Raw genomic sequence first — 15936 nt, 5'->3', positions numbered from 1 at the left:
CCCATTTTTGTAAATAAAGTTTTACTATAGTACAGTCATGTCTATTGGTTTCTCAATTGCTGCTTTCATGCTAATGATGGTGGAGTTACAACAGAGACTGTATGGCCAGCAAAGCCCAAAATACTGGTCTTTTGTAGGAAAACATAGCCAATCTCAGTTCTACAAGATGTGCATTGAGGATTGTGACTTCCTACCGAAAGATCTTGCCTCTCTTCCTTGAATAAGACCTGGAATTTCACCATTAGAAGTTACAAAATGTATATATGCTTTGGAAAGGCAAAATGCCTCAAGTGTTAAGCAGATAGTCCCTAAGCAGTAATCAAATGATCCCTATCTGAGACAGCAAAGGAAAATGGAAGGGCCCAGGCAAGCCAAAGCAAATTGAGCAGGCACCAAAGACAAATTTGCTTACTTCCCAATTTTGCCTGGGTCCACCATGGAGTGATGAGTCTCTAGATTTTGATATTGTGAAGGGTTTTCATCTAAACCTGCTCCCTCACCTAGCCCCTCTTTTATGTAACAGCCAATGCCTATGGGACAGCTGGATGACAATCAGGTACGACAATAAAATAAAACCACCAAAGGGTCTACATACATTTTTCCCACTTTCAGGCTCTGAGGAAATGATGTGTTTGAATCTCAAAAGCCATTACTCTGAGGAAATGAAGGCAGACACAAAACAATATATACTGTAATGTTCTGTTCATATGACTTCCAAGAATAGGCAATACTAAGGTATGGTGATAGAAGTCAGAAACTGGCAGGAAGTAAAAGGGGCATGAAGGACATTTTCAGAGTGATGGAAATGTTCTGCATCTTATTTTGGATGGCAGTTACACGGGTTAAAAATCAACTAGCTGAATCCTTAACTGTGTATTTTACTCTATAATAAGTATATCTCAACTTTAAAATGTATTAAGTGACTATTATCACTAAATAAAGGCTTTTTTTGTTTGGGGATATGTCTTCAGAAATCTTGAAGATCTTTAGGATCATTGTCATTATATAAATTTCCCCCCATAGGAATGGTGAAGAGGGTGAGCGGAAGGGAAGGTGGTTCTTGGCCTCTGTGCCCATTTCCCTCACAGGCACATTCTTGCAATATGTCATCGGATATCTCAGTTTGGGGACCTAGTCTTTCACAAAAACTCAAAAGCAGAAAATGAGGAAATAGTTGAAACAGATTTGTCTCCTTAAATTGTATGTATGTGTTGTTGGACTATTAAAAAACACAGAGAAGATATACAACAACACACTCACATGTTTCTTGGAAGTCTCTGCTTTACTTAATTTGCATTAAATTTATTATAATATTGTGCCAAATAGAAGTATTAAATCTAGCACATATGATATTGAATAGGAATAAAAATGTGAATAAATATGTAAATATTTACATATAATGAATAAATATGTAAATATTTACATATAATAAATAAATATGTATACGAATAAAAATGTATCTTTCAAAACATTGTTATTAATAAATGCTCTTTTAAATCTGAACAAAAAACAAGGAAGTGCCATGGCATTCTTCAACAGTATCTAGCATTCCTATTAACTGGGCTACTACAGTCTACAATCATCTGAGAAATAAAAATCAGTTCTGCTTATCGGACAGGCTATATTTTTCAAAGAAAAGCTGAAAGACAAATAAATACCTTACTGATATATTAATCTGACTTTGGTAGCTTGTTTGAAATGAACCAAACTCTACTTAAGAGTAATCAAAGTACTAAATTAGGCAAAAATACATGCTTACTGCACAGACAGCATAAGTACCCAAGAGATCATTTAAATTGGCAGAGTTAAATGAGAAGGGGAAAAGTGTTATTACAAAATTAGTACAGGTCTGAACCCATGTTTTGGTTAAAAAATCTAGAATTATCTAATTACCTTCATTTCCAACTTAACAATTGAGAAAAAGAGAATTTACGTGTTAGAAGGGATCTAGAGGTCAGCTAATGGAAGCCGTTCATTATTCTAATGAAGAAACTCGGCATGTAACTGAGTTCAGTCTGACCTTCATCGTTTTACCCAAAATGCACAGTAAGTGGTCTCTCCCCTCGCTGGCTGGTCTCATATTACGTGGCCTCAGGACACCAGCAACTGTGGCTACAATCTCTGTCCCTTTTCCTCAGACTGGTTCTTCTGCCAAAAACTCTTCCCACTCTTATTCTTCCTACTAAGTCATGCTCATTCTTTAAGGCTTAATGTAGTTATGACTCCTCCCAGATGCTTCCCTTGACCCCTTTCTTACCCACATCAATTTGAGCCCCGAGTGTTAGTTACACCTTCTCTGTTTTCCCAGAGCACCTCATGCGTTTTTCCTCAATCATTCTTTCAACCATTCAAATACTGAGTGCCTGCTCTGGGCCAGTGGGCTAACGCTGGGGAGACAGAGAGAGAGAGAGAGAGAGAGAGAGAGACTTCCTTTGTACCCTCAAGGAGCTGCACTTCAGATGCAGCTGAAACGCCTGTTAACAGTCCATCTATTCTCACTGAAGGACTATTAAACCATTTTTGCAGCCCCAGAACCTGACAGAGTGTATGGCATACAGAGGCTCAATAGATGGCTGTTCAATTTCACTTTTATTGTAAAAATCAGGAGTTCAAATTCTTCTTTTAATGAGTAAAATTACCCTTGAGCAGAATTTAATCTTTAAAACAATGGAGGGTATATTTACCTTCTATTAATTATCCATACTGCTCTCAGTTTTATGTGTCATGGCATGTTCGTTTACAGTTGTTGCCAGTTTTGATTTTTATTAATCATTTTTTACTTCAAAGCATATTACCAAAAGTTTATGTTATCCTATGACTAAAGGCTAATTTATCAGATTCTGGGAAAGCAGGTAGTATGCAAGGTCAGAACAGTATATTCTCCAACACAACACCAATCCAAGATTTCTAATACTTCCAGGGTCAAAAATAATAGCAATTATGAAACTATCATCATATATTTAAAAGGAATATTACCTTCACCATTATTTAATGAATAAATTGTTAATTTACTCAAAAAGCAAATATGTACCTGTCACTGAATTAGGCCAGGGACACGGAGATGAATGAGACATGGTCCAGGGCATCAACAAACTCCAGGTCAGCTATGTAAGTACTACCATAAGTAGTGGGTAAGTGCAATACTAGAAGAATGTAGAGGTAGAGGAGGCACAAAGGTGGAAGTGACCAACACGGCTTGAGGAGGAAGCAGTCAGGGAAGACCTCACAAAGGAAGTGATGCTTCTCAACCCAAGAAGAGGCCACATTTCCACAAATCAGCCCCCACTGTGTTTAGTCAGCAACAATTTGTTAAGACTCTGCTGAGTGCCAGGCCCTTTAATGGGGGGGGGGGGGCGGGGGGGGAAGGTAGTGAAGGATTCAGCAATGAAGAAGACAGACAATGCTCCTGTTCCAGAAGTGCTTAAGCACTACTGTGGGGCTAGTGATAAAGATTCATCCTAAATGCAAAAATGTTATCAAAGGATTATAAATAGGAGACTAAATGTGTTTAAATCTTGCATTTTAGAAATGCTAGGTTTCCTTCTTGATGTTTAGCTAATTTTCAGCTCTTTTTGCTAAGTTTTAAAAGCTCCCCCCTTTGGTCTCTTCACCTTCTCTAAGCTAAGCTTCTACAACAGGTTCCACTTGCTGCCTCTATTTCCTTACCTCACACTCACTCTTCAACCTGCAGCAAACAGGCTTCCACCTCTCACTTCCATTAAACCCATGCTCGCAAAGATCTTCATTGTTATCCACACTACAAATCCGGGGGACAATTTTTAGTCTTGACCTTATTGGTCACTTAGCTATCTTGATATGGTTGTCCACTCATTCTGAACCTAATGCCTTGGCTTCCAGAATGCCCCGTTCTGGGTCTCCATCAGAGGCTCCCACAGCTCTGCTGTTCCCTAACTGGCACTGCTCCTCGGGTTTCCATCTGTGCTCCACTGCTGTCTCTATAGAGACTCTATTCTCTATTCTCTCCTGCCAGATCTCATCCAGTCCCAGTTTTCACTACCTCTCAAATGCTGAAGATTCCCACGAATAAATAGCTTAGAAGTCTTGGCCTTGATCTCCTTCCCAAGCTTCCAACTTGTATAGCCAGCTATCAGCTGGGTATACACACTGAGCTCAAAATTTCACAGGCTAAACTTCTCCCATCCACAATCTGCTCATCCACCAGAATTCTCAATTTCAGTTAATAACACTAAAACAAAAACTCAAGATTTTTTTCCTGGTCCCCAGTATGCATTTAATTACCAAATCATACTACCTTCATTGCTTGTTGTCCCAAAGACTCCATTACTTCCTTCCATCCATATTCGAACGACCCTAGTCTAGGCTCTCATCATCTTTACTTGGACAAGGGCATTAGCCTTCCAGATAGTCACGATGCGCCTTAAAGCCACCTGTTTTACTCCAGAGAAAAAAAGACACTGGGGGATCCTGGAACAGAAGGAGCAAACAGTTACAAGATCACAATTTTGATTTTGTGGATTTTAATCCAATAGCTCTGAAACCAGATTAAAATAGTAATGATCTAAATCGGGTATGAGCAGGGTGGGGTTGGAGAGTGGAAGAGACAGAAGAGAGAATAAATCAGTGTAAAATTTGATTAACTGAAGAGAGTTCCTCCTTAAGACCCATTAAAAAGTCCTCTGAGTGCAAAGTACTTCCATGAATACTAAAGAGAACTGGTGCTAATTTTTTTAACTCCCACAATAAGAACTTTTTTAAGAGTCTGGATAAGAGAAGTATCATGTTTGTTTAGGATAAGTATAATTGAAATCAGCTTCACTTGGGCTTCTTCTAAGCAATGACTCATGTTGTTTTAGCTGGTGTTGACTCACTGCCCCACAAAGGATGACACAGCTCTAAACAAGCAGAGCAGGGCCTGCTTTTTCCAATTACATGCTTCCAGCAACTGAAGAGGTGGGAGTCCTCTGGAGTGGAGCCTTCTGCAACTAAGCACAATTTTGACTTTACAAAAACAGTTGCCAAGTCGACCTTGTAATCACTGAGCTTTGTAAATGAGGAGGAGAGAAGTTAAGTTGTGGTATGTTAAAAATCACAGGGGCCAGGCATCCTCTGTTTTTTGAAAACAGAATCTACGGAAACTTACAGTCAGCTCTTTTCCCATTTAATTGCTTACTCTATTGAGGTCAGCAAATGTTTTTCTTTAAGATGCCAATGAAAAGTCACAGCAAGTGTGTTTTCGAGACTCTCCAAGTTACGTTTGGTGAGATAACGTGCAAGGGGAGTTGTAATAGTGTTTGAAAGGAAGCTAAGGAAATGTCGTTCTCATTAACGGTCACCACCTTTTCTCCAGTCCTAGACCTTTAATGTTTTCCCATCTGCAAGCCAGTTTTCCCCTCCTCCATGTTTTCCTTGCTGGCAGCCTGACTGCTCCCAGAACACATTGGTCCATGCTGTGGGCCTCAGTAGGTGCCGTGGTAATGTAAGCAGGTGATGAGGGGTCAGCAGAACAAATTCAGAGCCTGGCTCAACAAGTTGGTTATTCCTTGTGAGGTTTTCAACAAGACACTTTTCCATACTTTGCTTCCCAGCTGTACGACAGAGATTAGTCCTCACTCATTACTGGTCTTTCATGATATTTAGTTCCTATTAGTAATACGGTCCGAACAAGTTGGCTAGTTAAAAATAGTTAGAGAAGACTTCTAATGACATGGCAGTTGGCAGAGAAGTCCAGACCACACTGTTTAGGTATAACTAAAATAACTGTCCAGCCTCTGTAGTTACAGTGTTCTAAAAAACAAAGCTATCAAAATGAATACCTCGGAAAATGAACACAAGTGCCTGGAGGCCACTCTGATTCTGACCTCTCCGGAAGATTCAAGTCCAGACTACAATGGGCCCTGAGTTTGTTTCCTAAACAGAAATCCTTGAAGCCCAATTTAGGTTCAGCATTATCCATGGCTCCAAGGTCACTGAGGGATAGGGACTGTGCTCAGGCTGATGGGAGACCAGGGATGGCTCGGGGTCGGACTGGATTGCACAACCTATCTTATCCTAAGTTTCTGAGTAACATTTTGAACAGAACTGGTCCTCACAAAGGCATGGTCCAGGACCTGCCTGTCCCTTGGTTGGCTTCAAAATCAAGATAAGGTGAAAATGATTGAATATTAGGAGACAGGAGAGGAAAACCCCATTAATTCTCACGGAGCATTGCTTCTCAACCTTCATTAAGAACTGTTATGTTATAAATCACATGGAAGGAACAAAGTGAAAAATATGTTTTTAACCATAGAAATCTATCTTAGTAGTTAAAGAAAATGATTAATAAAACTAACATGAAAAATTCTAAGAACATGAACCTAAGGGTTAGAGGATTAAAAATTGCCCTCCCTTCCTTCTGCCTAAAAAAGAGCCCTAAGGAAGATTTCCTATAACTCATTGCTTGGATCTCACTTTTCTGGTCAAGTTGAATGACTTCTGTAGCACATTTTGTCTTTTTTTTTTTTTTTTTTTGCGGTACGCGGGCCTCTCACTGTTGTGGCCTCTCCCGTTGCGGAGGACAGGCTCCGGACGCGCAGGCTCAGCGGCCATGGCTCACGGGCCCAGCCGCTCCGCGGCATGTGGGATCTTCCCGGACCGGGGCACGAACCCGTGTCCCCTGCATCGGCAGGCGGACTCTCAACCACTGTGCCACCAGGGAAACCCTGTCTATTTTAAAATATAGTTACCTAAATAAGACTGCAAGATGGTCAAGTATATAGCTTTTAAATTTTAAAAAATCCTATTATTTTACTTCAAGTGGCAACAAAATTTCTCAAACTATTTCTATCCGTTCATATTTAACTCGCTCCATGCTCATTCCATTAACACAGAATAGACATGACTGCAAAAGGAAAGACTAAATCAAAACTGAGTATAATATCTACTATGTGAAAGTTAGTATTGCTGGTTGCTAGGCAGGGATATGATAATACTGTCCCTGCTCTCAATAAACTTATAACCAAATTGCGGCAGAAAAAGACTAAATCCACGATATACTAAATAATGTTTCAAGATTTAAATAACGGGTTAAAAGCACCAGTTTTAGAAGGGCTGTCATTATCCTGCTGTGTGATCTTGGGTTATTTCTCTGTGCCTCAGATTCCTCCCATGTCACTGGATTGTGGTGAGGATTAAATGAGATAGTGCATGTCAGGCTCAGTAAGCTATCAATAAAACCTGGCACCTTTTTTTTTTTAAAGAATTGACACCACAGGACTGTGCGTGATGAATTACCAACGGATCATTATTGTTATGGTAGGTAAAAACCCTTCTGGCTACTACTGTGAAGGAAGTCTTCAGAAAGGAGGTCTAGTCCTTACTTCTTTAGCTACATTTATCCTCTTGTGTTTTCCCTTTACAGCGCAGCCACTTAAATATGGGTTTAGTCCCAACCACTGACCTGTTAACTTTGGCTACTATGTGAATTTTTCAGTATGGTAATGAAGGCAGGGAAGAGTGGGGAGGAAAGAGATCAAATATCATATTATCAGTTATAATGTCATTTTAGTATGTTTAACATTTTTTCTAAACACCTGTCAGGTTTCTCTACAGCTCTATAAAAATATAAAGCCATTGATAGGCCTTTGTATAAAGCCAAAGGCACTGTCCAGTGTTTTCTAAACTGATTTTCATAAATGAATACTGAACAGGAAACTTCAAAGGAATTCTTGTCCTTATACATTACAGATGTACAAAAGCAAATTTTGTGTCTGACCACAAAATTTAACATAGGAATAAAGATTTATCTCTTATACGTAAAAGATAATCAGCACCACAACTTAGAATTATTAAAATAGTACAAATGTATCTCAAGTGTTTCACAATTTAAAACTACTACATACTACTCTGCCTTTGGTTTCCAGTTTCTCCTTCTCCTTCCTGTCTTTGGTATTGTGTGTTTGTGTGCAGTCATCATCTATTCATCGAAGAGATCAGAAATGGAATGCATAGGTTTAATTAGTTTTTAAGAGTAACATGAGACACCACAGCTGGTTCTCAACTTGATATTAGCATACGTCCTCCCACACTTGGAATTACTTGGCACTTAATGCCTGTCAAATGGATAGTTTTACCTATAATATTCATTTATTGAAGACTGATATAACACATTTGATACTCAAAGAAGGTGTCATAAACCACAGATATTTAGGAAGATGATATATAGTAAAACAATCTACTACTTTCTTTAGTTCCCACTTTAGGCACTTTTGGACACAATATTAATATTTTGATGCACATCCTCTAATAATCACAAAGAAATGGATACGTGAAATTCCCCATTACAAAGAACAACACATTATACAAAACTCACTAACTCAAGTAACCAGAACATAGCAAGAAACTGAAAGCAAACAAGCAAACCAAAAAATTCTCAAGGAAACTGAAATAAATGCTATCAAAACCTTTTGTTAGATTATACATTTTAGTTCTTTGAGCAGCATTTTCTTTACAACAGTTAAAACAAGCTTGATTATCTAATCAAAAGTAAATTACAAAGCATGTTAAAAATAGCAATATTAGAAAGAACTAAAGTACTGCTAAAGGCTTTAAGGTCTGCCTGAAAAGAAGGAAAACAACAACGATAATAAATAATATTTAAATTATATAATCAATAAAACAATATACCAATATAGGCTATTTACTTTTTTTTTAACATCTTTATTGGAGTATAATTGCTTTACAGTGGTGTGTTAGTTTCTGCTGTATAACAAAGTGAATCAGCTATACATATACATATATCCCCATATCCCCTCCCTCTTGCGTCTCCCTCCCTCCCACCCTCCCTATCTCACCCCCCTAGGTGGTCACAAAGCACGGAGCTGATCTCCCTGTGCTATGCGGTGGCTTCCCACTAGCTAGCTATTTTACATTTGGTAGTGTATATATGTCCATGCCACTCTCAGGCTATTTACTAGTAAAGCAAAACATCCACATCTCAATCAGTGCCTGTACTACACTGCACTGTAATTCTTACTGACTTGATGATAGTCGTTTAGAAAAGGTTCTTTTCTGCACTAAAGATAGATTTGACTTCATATGTTCATCCAAAGAGGCTTAAAAACAAAATGAAGTCTACTGTTTAAGTGGATAAACTTTATTTCCAAAATTTTCTTCTGAGGAACATTTTACTCCCTTCATTTGCTTTTCTATATAACATTCTACTTCTAATCTTTGCTAGAACTGATATCTAGAGACCACAGACTGAGAAAACAGAGAACGGATATGACTTCAAAAGTGAAATAGTTTGGTTTTAGGATGCAGCAAGAAGAAATTTTGATTATATGCAAATTAGAATGTTTGCTTTAGTTATGATACATTTGTAAATGTTTAAGTAACATCTCTGGAACACTGGTAAGGGGAAAATGTTTCCCATCAGATGCAAGCATAGTACCAAGAAAACAGAAGGACAGCCTCAGTAACAAGTGCCAGGCAAAGTGGGACCTAATAACCACCCTCTCTGAACATAGCATTTAATTTAGCAACTTTCTGATTATTTTTTCTATTAAGCCTGTAATAAAATTTTGCTTTCAAAAAATCATAGATTTTTAAAATTAGGGAATTTATAGGTTTCATGAACTCAGACCAGATAAAACTAAGCCATTTTATTGTATTTTGTGGCAAAACTGTGAAACCAGTAGGTTAGATTACATTTGGTTGACTTTTTAAAGGCAAAAGAAGCCACAAATAATAAAATTAGAGAGAATACTGAATGTGGATTTTATAGTATGTAAAATAAGTCAAACATAGGAAGACTGAGAAAAACTGAAAATCACTATTAAGAACATCACTGTAATAAATATTACTGGCAAGATCTGTAGATGGACGTGAAAATCAGAGGAGGAAAGTTTGAGGAGAAACAGGATGTTAGCACAGTCAAAACGTATCTCTCCCAAGATGTTTATTAATTACATAGGGAAACCTGGCAGACAACACCTTAACCAGGTGTTCAGAGCTAACATCAATATTAACGAGACAGCGACATCGTGAACCCCCCAAATGATGCACTGAAAGGCCTGACATCATTCTGTGGAATTCTCACCCAAAACACATAACTTCAATCCAGTCATGAGAAGACATAAGACCCATCCAAACTGAGGGACTTCCTACAAAACAACCAACTGGTACTCCAAAAGTGCCAAGTCACAAAAGACAACAGACTGTCATGGATTGTAGGAGGTTTGGGAGTCATGACTAAATCAAATGGGGGATCCCGGATTCAATTCTACAACAGAAAAATTCCAATTCTAATGGAAAAACTGGTGAAATCAGAATAAAGTCTATAGTTTAGTTAATAGCACTGTAGCAGTGTTAATTTTTTGGTTTTGATAATAGAACACAGTTCTGCAAGATATTAATCTTAGGGAAGGTTAGGGAAGCTGGAGAAGGTTACATGGGAACTTATTGCACCACTTCTGCAAATTTTCGGAAGCCTAAAATTACATCAAAATAAAAAGTTAAGGGAAAGTTATCATTTTCATCCACATGAAAATGATTCTACAACACTCTAAGTTCCCTGAATTTTTTCAGATACATTAAGGATTAATGATCAGGGGGAAATGAGCAGGTTAAAAATGGACAGAGCAACTGGCCAAATGTTAAGCCAAATGACACGATCAAAGGAAATGTGCCAGACGTTTTCCAACAGCTCTACGTATGGAGGCACCTACAAACAGCAGGGACCCCACTGTAAAAAGAAACCAGAGCCACCAACTCTGGTTTCAGCTATCACATAAAGAACGACCTATAAATACCTCATTCTCTCCTAAGAATCCTATTTCCATTACTCTTTTTGAATCCTCTAGAAAAGTATACCTACTATGTCCCAGAATTTGGTGTACCTGTGTATATGTTTGTAAGCTCACACAGACCTACATTAATGCTTAACTGAACAAGAGTTGGCACCTTGAAATAAACGTCTTTCTAATTAATTAATTTCAATCTAGGAATGTACCACTAAATATGTGGTACATTCCTGGATTTTTTTTTTTTAGCCCAGGTCAACAAACTTTTATTGCCATTTCTGGCTCCCCCAGCCCCAGCAAGATCCCTGCTTACATGGTAGAAATACTGAGCTCTGGTGCAGAGGAATAGGGGGTGTTACCTCTCTTTCTCTGCACACTGCCAAGGTTAAAAAAAAGAAACCCACTTACTGGAGAGGGAAGGCCATACAGGGTTGGAGTTCAAGGGCAGGTATGGCTCGGTCCCACCTCTGCTGGCTGCAGAATATAGAGACCATGGTTCCAAACATTTTTTAAAGGAGGGGAGAAGTTGCCAACTCTAGTCTTTTCCACAAACAAAATATTTACTTTCTATTCATCACTAATTCCATTTTAATCAAATCATTCCCATTATAATGAACAGTTATGCTATTAGGAAACAATATGCCCTTGACAAAAGTTTTAACATTGCTATAGAATTAGAATTCCTAGGATAACCTCGGGAAGCTTCTATATTTGTTTTTCAGGAACAGTTGGCTCTTTTCCTCCTCTATTTTTGTCCTCTTTCAGGAAGTTTATGGTATATTGAGATAAACATCAGAAATACTCATAGCCATTTTATACTATACCTTCACTAAAAAATGTTGTATATGTTACTTGTATATAACTTAGGAAATCTTTGAAAAACAAGATTTCTAGCTTCGTCTTCAGCTACCTTTCATTTTGTAAGTGAAATCATTTTGAACATATGTTAACATTTCACTCTCGATTCTGAATAAGGGTCTAGGAGCTTAGCTTCTCTAAAAATCACATGATTCTAAAGATAATTCCAACCATTTGTTTCAACAGAACTGAGAATTTGTAATCCTTCGTTCTCTTTTATCCTTACAACAGAATGCAAATATAGAATGTTTGTGAAATAAGGAATTGCTTTCCCTCCTCGCAACAAATGCTTAGTACTCCTGAGTCTCTTCCCTGAATGAGTAAGTTTGGGGGATAGGTACCAAAAATGTTCTATTCCTCTTTACGTCAACAGCTGTGATTAAAAGCGGTAACAGTAATAATGCAGCTAACAATTATCAGGTGCTTCCTTGGTGTCGGATGCTAGTCTAAGCAGCTGAAGCAGGCTGCCCAAGGTCACATGGTAGGAAACGGTGTAAGTGATGAACAGCGTCTGGCAGTCTGACCCCAAGCCTGAGTAACTGGCAACTCACTTTAATAAAATAAAATGGGCAGGCCCCAAAAGAAATTACAATGGACACCCAGCTTCAGTGTTGAAGAGTAACAGGGACAGGTGTGTAATGGAGCCCATGGAAGCCTCAGTTGCTGGATCCTTTGGGGGTTTTGTTTGTTTGTTTGTTTGTTTTTAATGGGAAGCTGACGTCCAGATTTATATCTGAAGCTTCTTGATTTTGAAATGTTGCCACTTATTTCAAGCTTTTTTCTAAAAATCCTATTGGTCTGAAAGGTCAAGGGCTACATTCTCAAGGCAGGCTCTTCATCTCATTTCTCTTTGTATCACTAATGCCTATTGCGTTTCTGGCACATAGTAGGTACAAATACGTTGACATACTGTTAAAAATCCTTCCATTTTATCTTGGCCATTTGGTAGGAATTCATTAATTTATTGAGCTACTACAGTGGGCAGACAGTACTCTGGGCACTTGGGATACAATAGTGAAGAAAAGAGAATAGTAAAGAGAGAGAGAGAGACTATATTTTAGTGGAAAAAATAGGCCAAAAAAAAAAAATCAAAAGCACATAAAGTTAGATGAAGTATGTGGGCTTGGAAAATAAGGAGATGGCTTGCTTTGAAATGAAACTATGCTACTCAGAGCTAAAGAAAGATGATACTTAGAAAGTCAGATACAATAGCCCATGCTTCCTAGTGCCATACTGGTCACTACTCCACAAATACATTACACATACGTAAGCAATTTAAAGGAAAGGGTATTCTTGAAAGAGAGAGTGCTCTCTTCATAAGTGGAACAATACAATCTTGCTCCTTGGCTTGAAAGGGAGTATTGATCAGTAGTTAGTCAAAGGTTAATAACTCAGGCCTGATTACTTCTGTTACCAGACGCATGATTGATAGTGTCCTCAGGCTCCCTGTAAATACAGGAACCTCTTTTTGATCGCTGTTACTGAGAACCAAGGAATTAAGCTCTTCTCTCACAATTTAGTTGTAGGGGGCGGGGGTCGTCTATCTCCTGCATCAGAGGGTGAGTAGCACGAAGGCTCCCATGCAGAGGGTACAGGGCAGTCACCAAAAATGCAAACTTGGAGCAACATAAATCTAATTGGTAATGTATGGTAAAACACTATGACAGGCAACTCTTTTGCTCTCGTATATTATTATTCCACGAGACCACATGCTGAGTTAATGGAACTTCTCCAGTTTGCTATGGAAAGGGATATAATTTCGGATTGCCCAAATGGCACAATCTGGCTCTTGCTCCCAGACAGCTGCAGGGAGCTACAGACAGGACAGCTACACCAGGACCATCTAAAAATGCACAAACCTGGCCCCCACTTCTCACCAAATCACGTATATCTATTTAGTTACTCATAATAGGAGTAACTATAGTCAAGGATCATGTTTAGAAAAGAAAACACTCCAAAGACAAATGCAAGTTTGTACCTTCAAGTAGCCTTTAAAGTAATGTGCACAGCTCTTAAAACTGGAAGAAAAATGTTATTTTCTCATTGTCTGTATATAAAAATTAGATATCACTCATGCTGCTCTTTTAGGAAGAAACAATATTTTCTTTGTTAGCCAAGCCCAACACAGATCTCATGCCAATGCAGTTTGCTCTTCGCATGGATGCTAGCCAAGAGGATATTTCTTGAAATAAAGTCACAATCTGTTGAAAGCCTTGCAAGTCAATTAAATTAGGAAACAAGTAATCTTTATCACATAACTAAAGATAAAAGTATGAGGAAAAAATGACTGAAAATAAACATGCAAAAAGCACACTACTCAAATCTCCCCACTCGTAAAGAAAACCATTTGTCAATGGATCCATTGCAGATAGTCACATTTAAACAAATAATACTTCTCCTAAATATGTGTCAGATATCAAATCATCTCACTTAGTGGAATATTTTTGTCCACAGAAGGAAACTTCCTAATGGTCTAACATTTTCATTTAGTTAATAGAAGTCTCATTGGCCTTGATCTTGCATCAAATAGATGAACACTGATAGATTGACTAACATTAATTAATTAACATAGATATTAAATCTAAAATGCACATAGTGAGAAGCCTTCAAACCTCTTTTGATCCAAAGGAAAATTATAATTGCATTTATAGACAGAGTCAACATTAGCAATAATAGTGACACCAATGTATACAATTGGAAGGTTTTTTTAAATCTAGAAATAAAATTGTTTTTAAAAGTCTACTGAGATTTCCTTTTTGGAGACTCTCCAGCTGCGCTTTAGCTCCTGTGAAATGCAGTTACTAAATACATTCTCGATAGTGTCTGAGAATTAAGATAATATATTTTACTTTTTTTTTATTTTCCCCTTCTGTTTCATTTTAAAAATTTTTTTTTTAATTCTCCAATAGCTCAGTAGGTGAATTTGGCAGACATCAGGCATATGCCTATTATCAGCAAGTTGTACCAAGAATGCAACTCCGCTGCTGACCTCTCCTAGCCATCGTCTTTAGCCATTGCCGGCTGAGACTTCCCATCAAGGACAAATACAAAGAACGGGAGGCTCACTCATCCAGTCCTCCAAAACTTGAAACAACAATCAAGCGACGGTGGTCCTACGCTCCGTCGGAAAACCCAGCTGCATATGAACCCCCCACCCCAGCCCAGGAGACCTCTGCCCCTTCGGCGCGGTGGGTTACCTGCTGCCTGGGTGGCTGCCGGCGGCCCGGGGCGCGCAGCGCGGCTCGGAGCTGGGCGGCTGGGGTCGCGCGTACGAGTGGTAGGCGGTCAGCACCACGCCGCCCGAGTCCTCTACTTCCATCGTCAGCCGCGCATGTCTCCGCTGCGGCCCGAGAACAAAGGCGGGGACCAGCATGGGCCAGCGCACCGGACCGGTCACCGGCGGGGAGGCGCGGCCCGTCCGGCTCCCAGGGCAGAGGGGCTCCTCCCGCCGCTGGGCTGTCAGGGGCGCGGGCAGGCCGCCCCGCCCGCCGGCCGCCGATTAGCCCGGATTCAAATACACGCCCACCAGGCCCCCTGGGGTGGGGTGGGGCGGGGAGGGCGAGGCGGGGCGTCGGGGTGCAGGCGGCCGAGGACGGGGGAAGTGGGGTGTGGGATCCCTGCGTCTAGAAAACTAGAAACCCGCCGCGATGCTTAGGGGCTCGGGCTGGCTACTCTAGTAAAGTTTTGCTTGCTTTGTTTCTTTTCCTGTTCCTTTTCTCAACCCCCAGCCCCACCCCTTCAAACGGGAGGCTTGTCCCATGGCTAGGAACATTTCCTGCTGGGCAGCCCGAAGTCAGAGAAAGAAAGGGCGCCTGGGGAGCCCCGGCTGAGAAGCAGAGGGGCCGGCTCCAACGTGCGCGGGCTGGCGAGGAAAGGAAGAAGAGGCGACGCCGTCTCATTGAAAGCCTCCACATCAAAAACTGAAGAACCGGGTCACGTTGCTGTTTACTTAGTCCAGTTCCAGTCAACGTGATTTCCTTGCGGGCAGGTAATGCCCTCTTACGACAAGCAGGACACTTCCCTCCCTCACCCTCGGTGCCCCAACCATCAGGGTCTTAGCTCACTCCCACATCCCTTTCGTCCTCCCCATGCCGCTCAAATTCACATCCTGCTTTCAGCTGGCCTGCAAATTAGACTTGATCGCTCTGGGAAGAGAGCCTGTTATTCCCAGAGGGCTTTATTAAGGGAGGATCTGGGGTCTGGCAGGGAGGTGGATAAAAGGGGGCATAGTCAGACATCTGGGGTCTGAAGTACGTCTTTACCTCCATCAGACTAACAGCACATATGGAAAGAACATTCTTTTAGCCAATGAAAAAGA

The 15936-nt window shown here is 40.0% G+C and overlaps 1 protein-coding gene across 2 annotated transcripts in view; it reads right to left on the bottom strand.

Annotated features, from left to right (window-relative positions):
• Positions 1 to 15032, bottom strand: part of ARHGAP28 (Rho GTPase activating protein 28) — a 146711-nt gene extending 131679 nt beyond the window's left edge. For both annotated transcript variants that reach the window (XM_082853581.1, XM_082853582.1), the window contains exon 1: positions 14816 to 15032. In XM_082853581.1, the coding sequence (XP_082709707.1) occupies positions 14816 to 14991 (176 nt within the window). In that variant the 5' untranslated portion in view covers positions 14992 to 15032. The remainder of the gene's footprint in view (positions 1 to 14815) is intronic.
• Between the last annotated feature and the right edge of the window lie 904 nt (positions 15033 to 15936).

The sequence above is a fragment of the Leucopleurus acutus genome, assembly GCF_964270905.1.
Source record: "Leucopleurus acutus genome assembly, chromosome: 13".
Taxonomy (NCBI): domain Eukaryota; kingdom Metazoa; phylum Chordata; class Mammalia; order Artiodactyla; family Delphinidae; genus Leucopleurus; species Leucopleurus acutus.
Note: the sequence above shows the minus strand (reverse complement) of the source record. Positions and strands in the feature narration are given on the sequence as shown.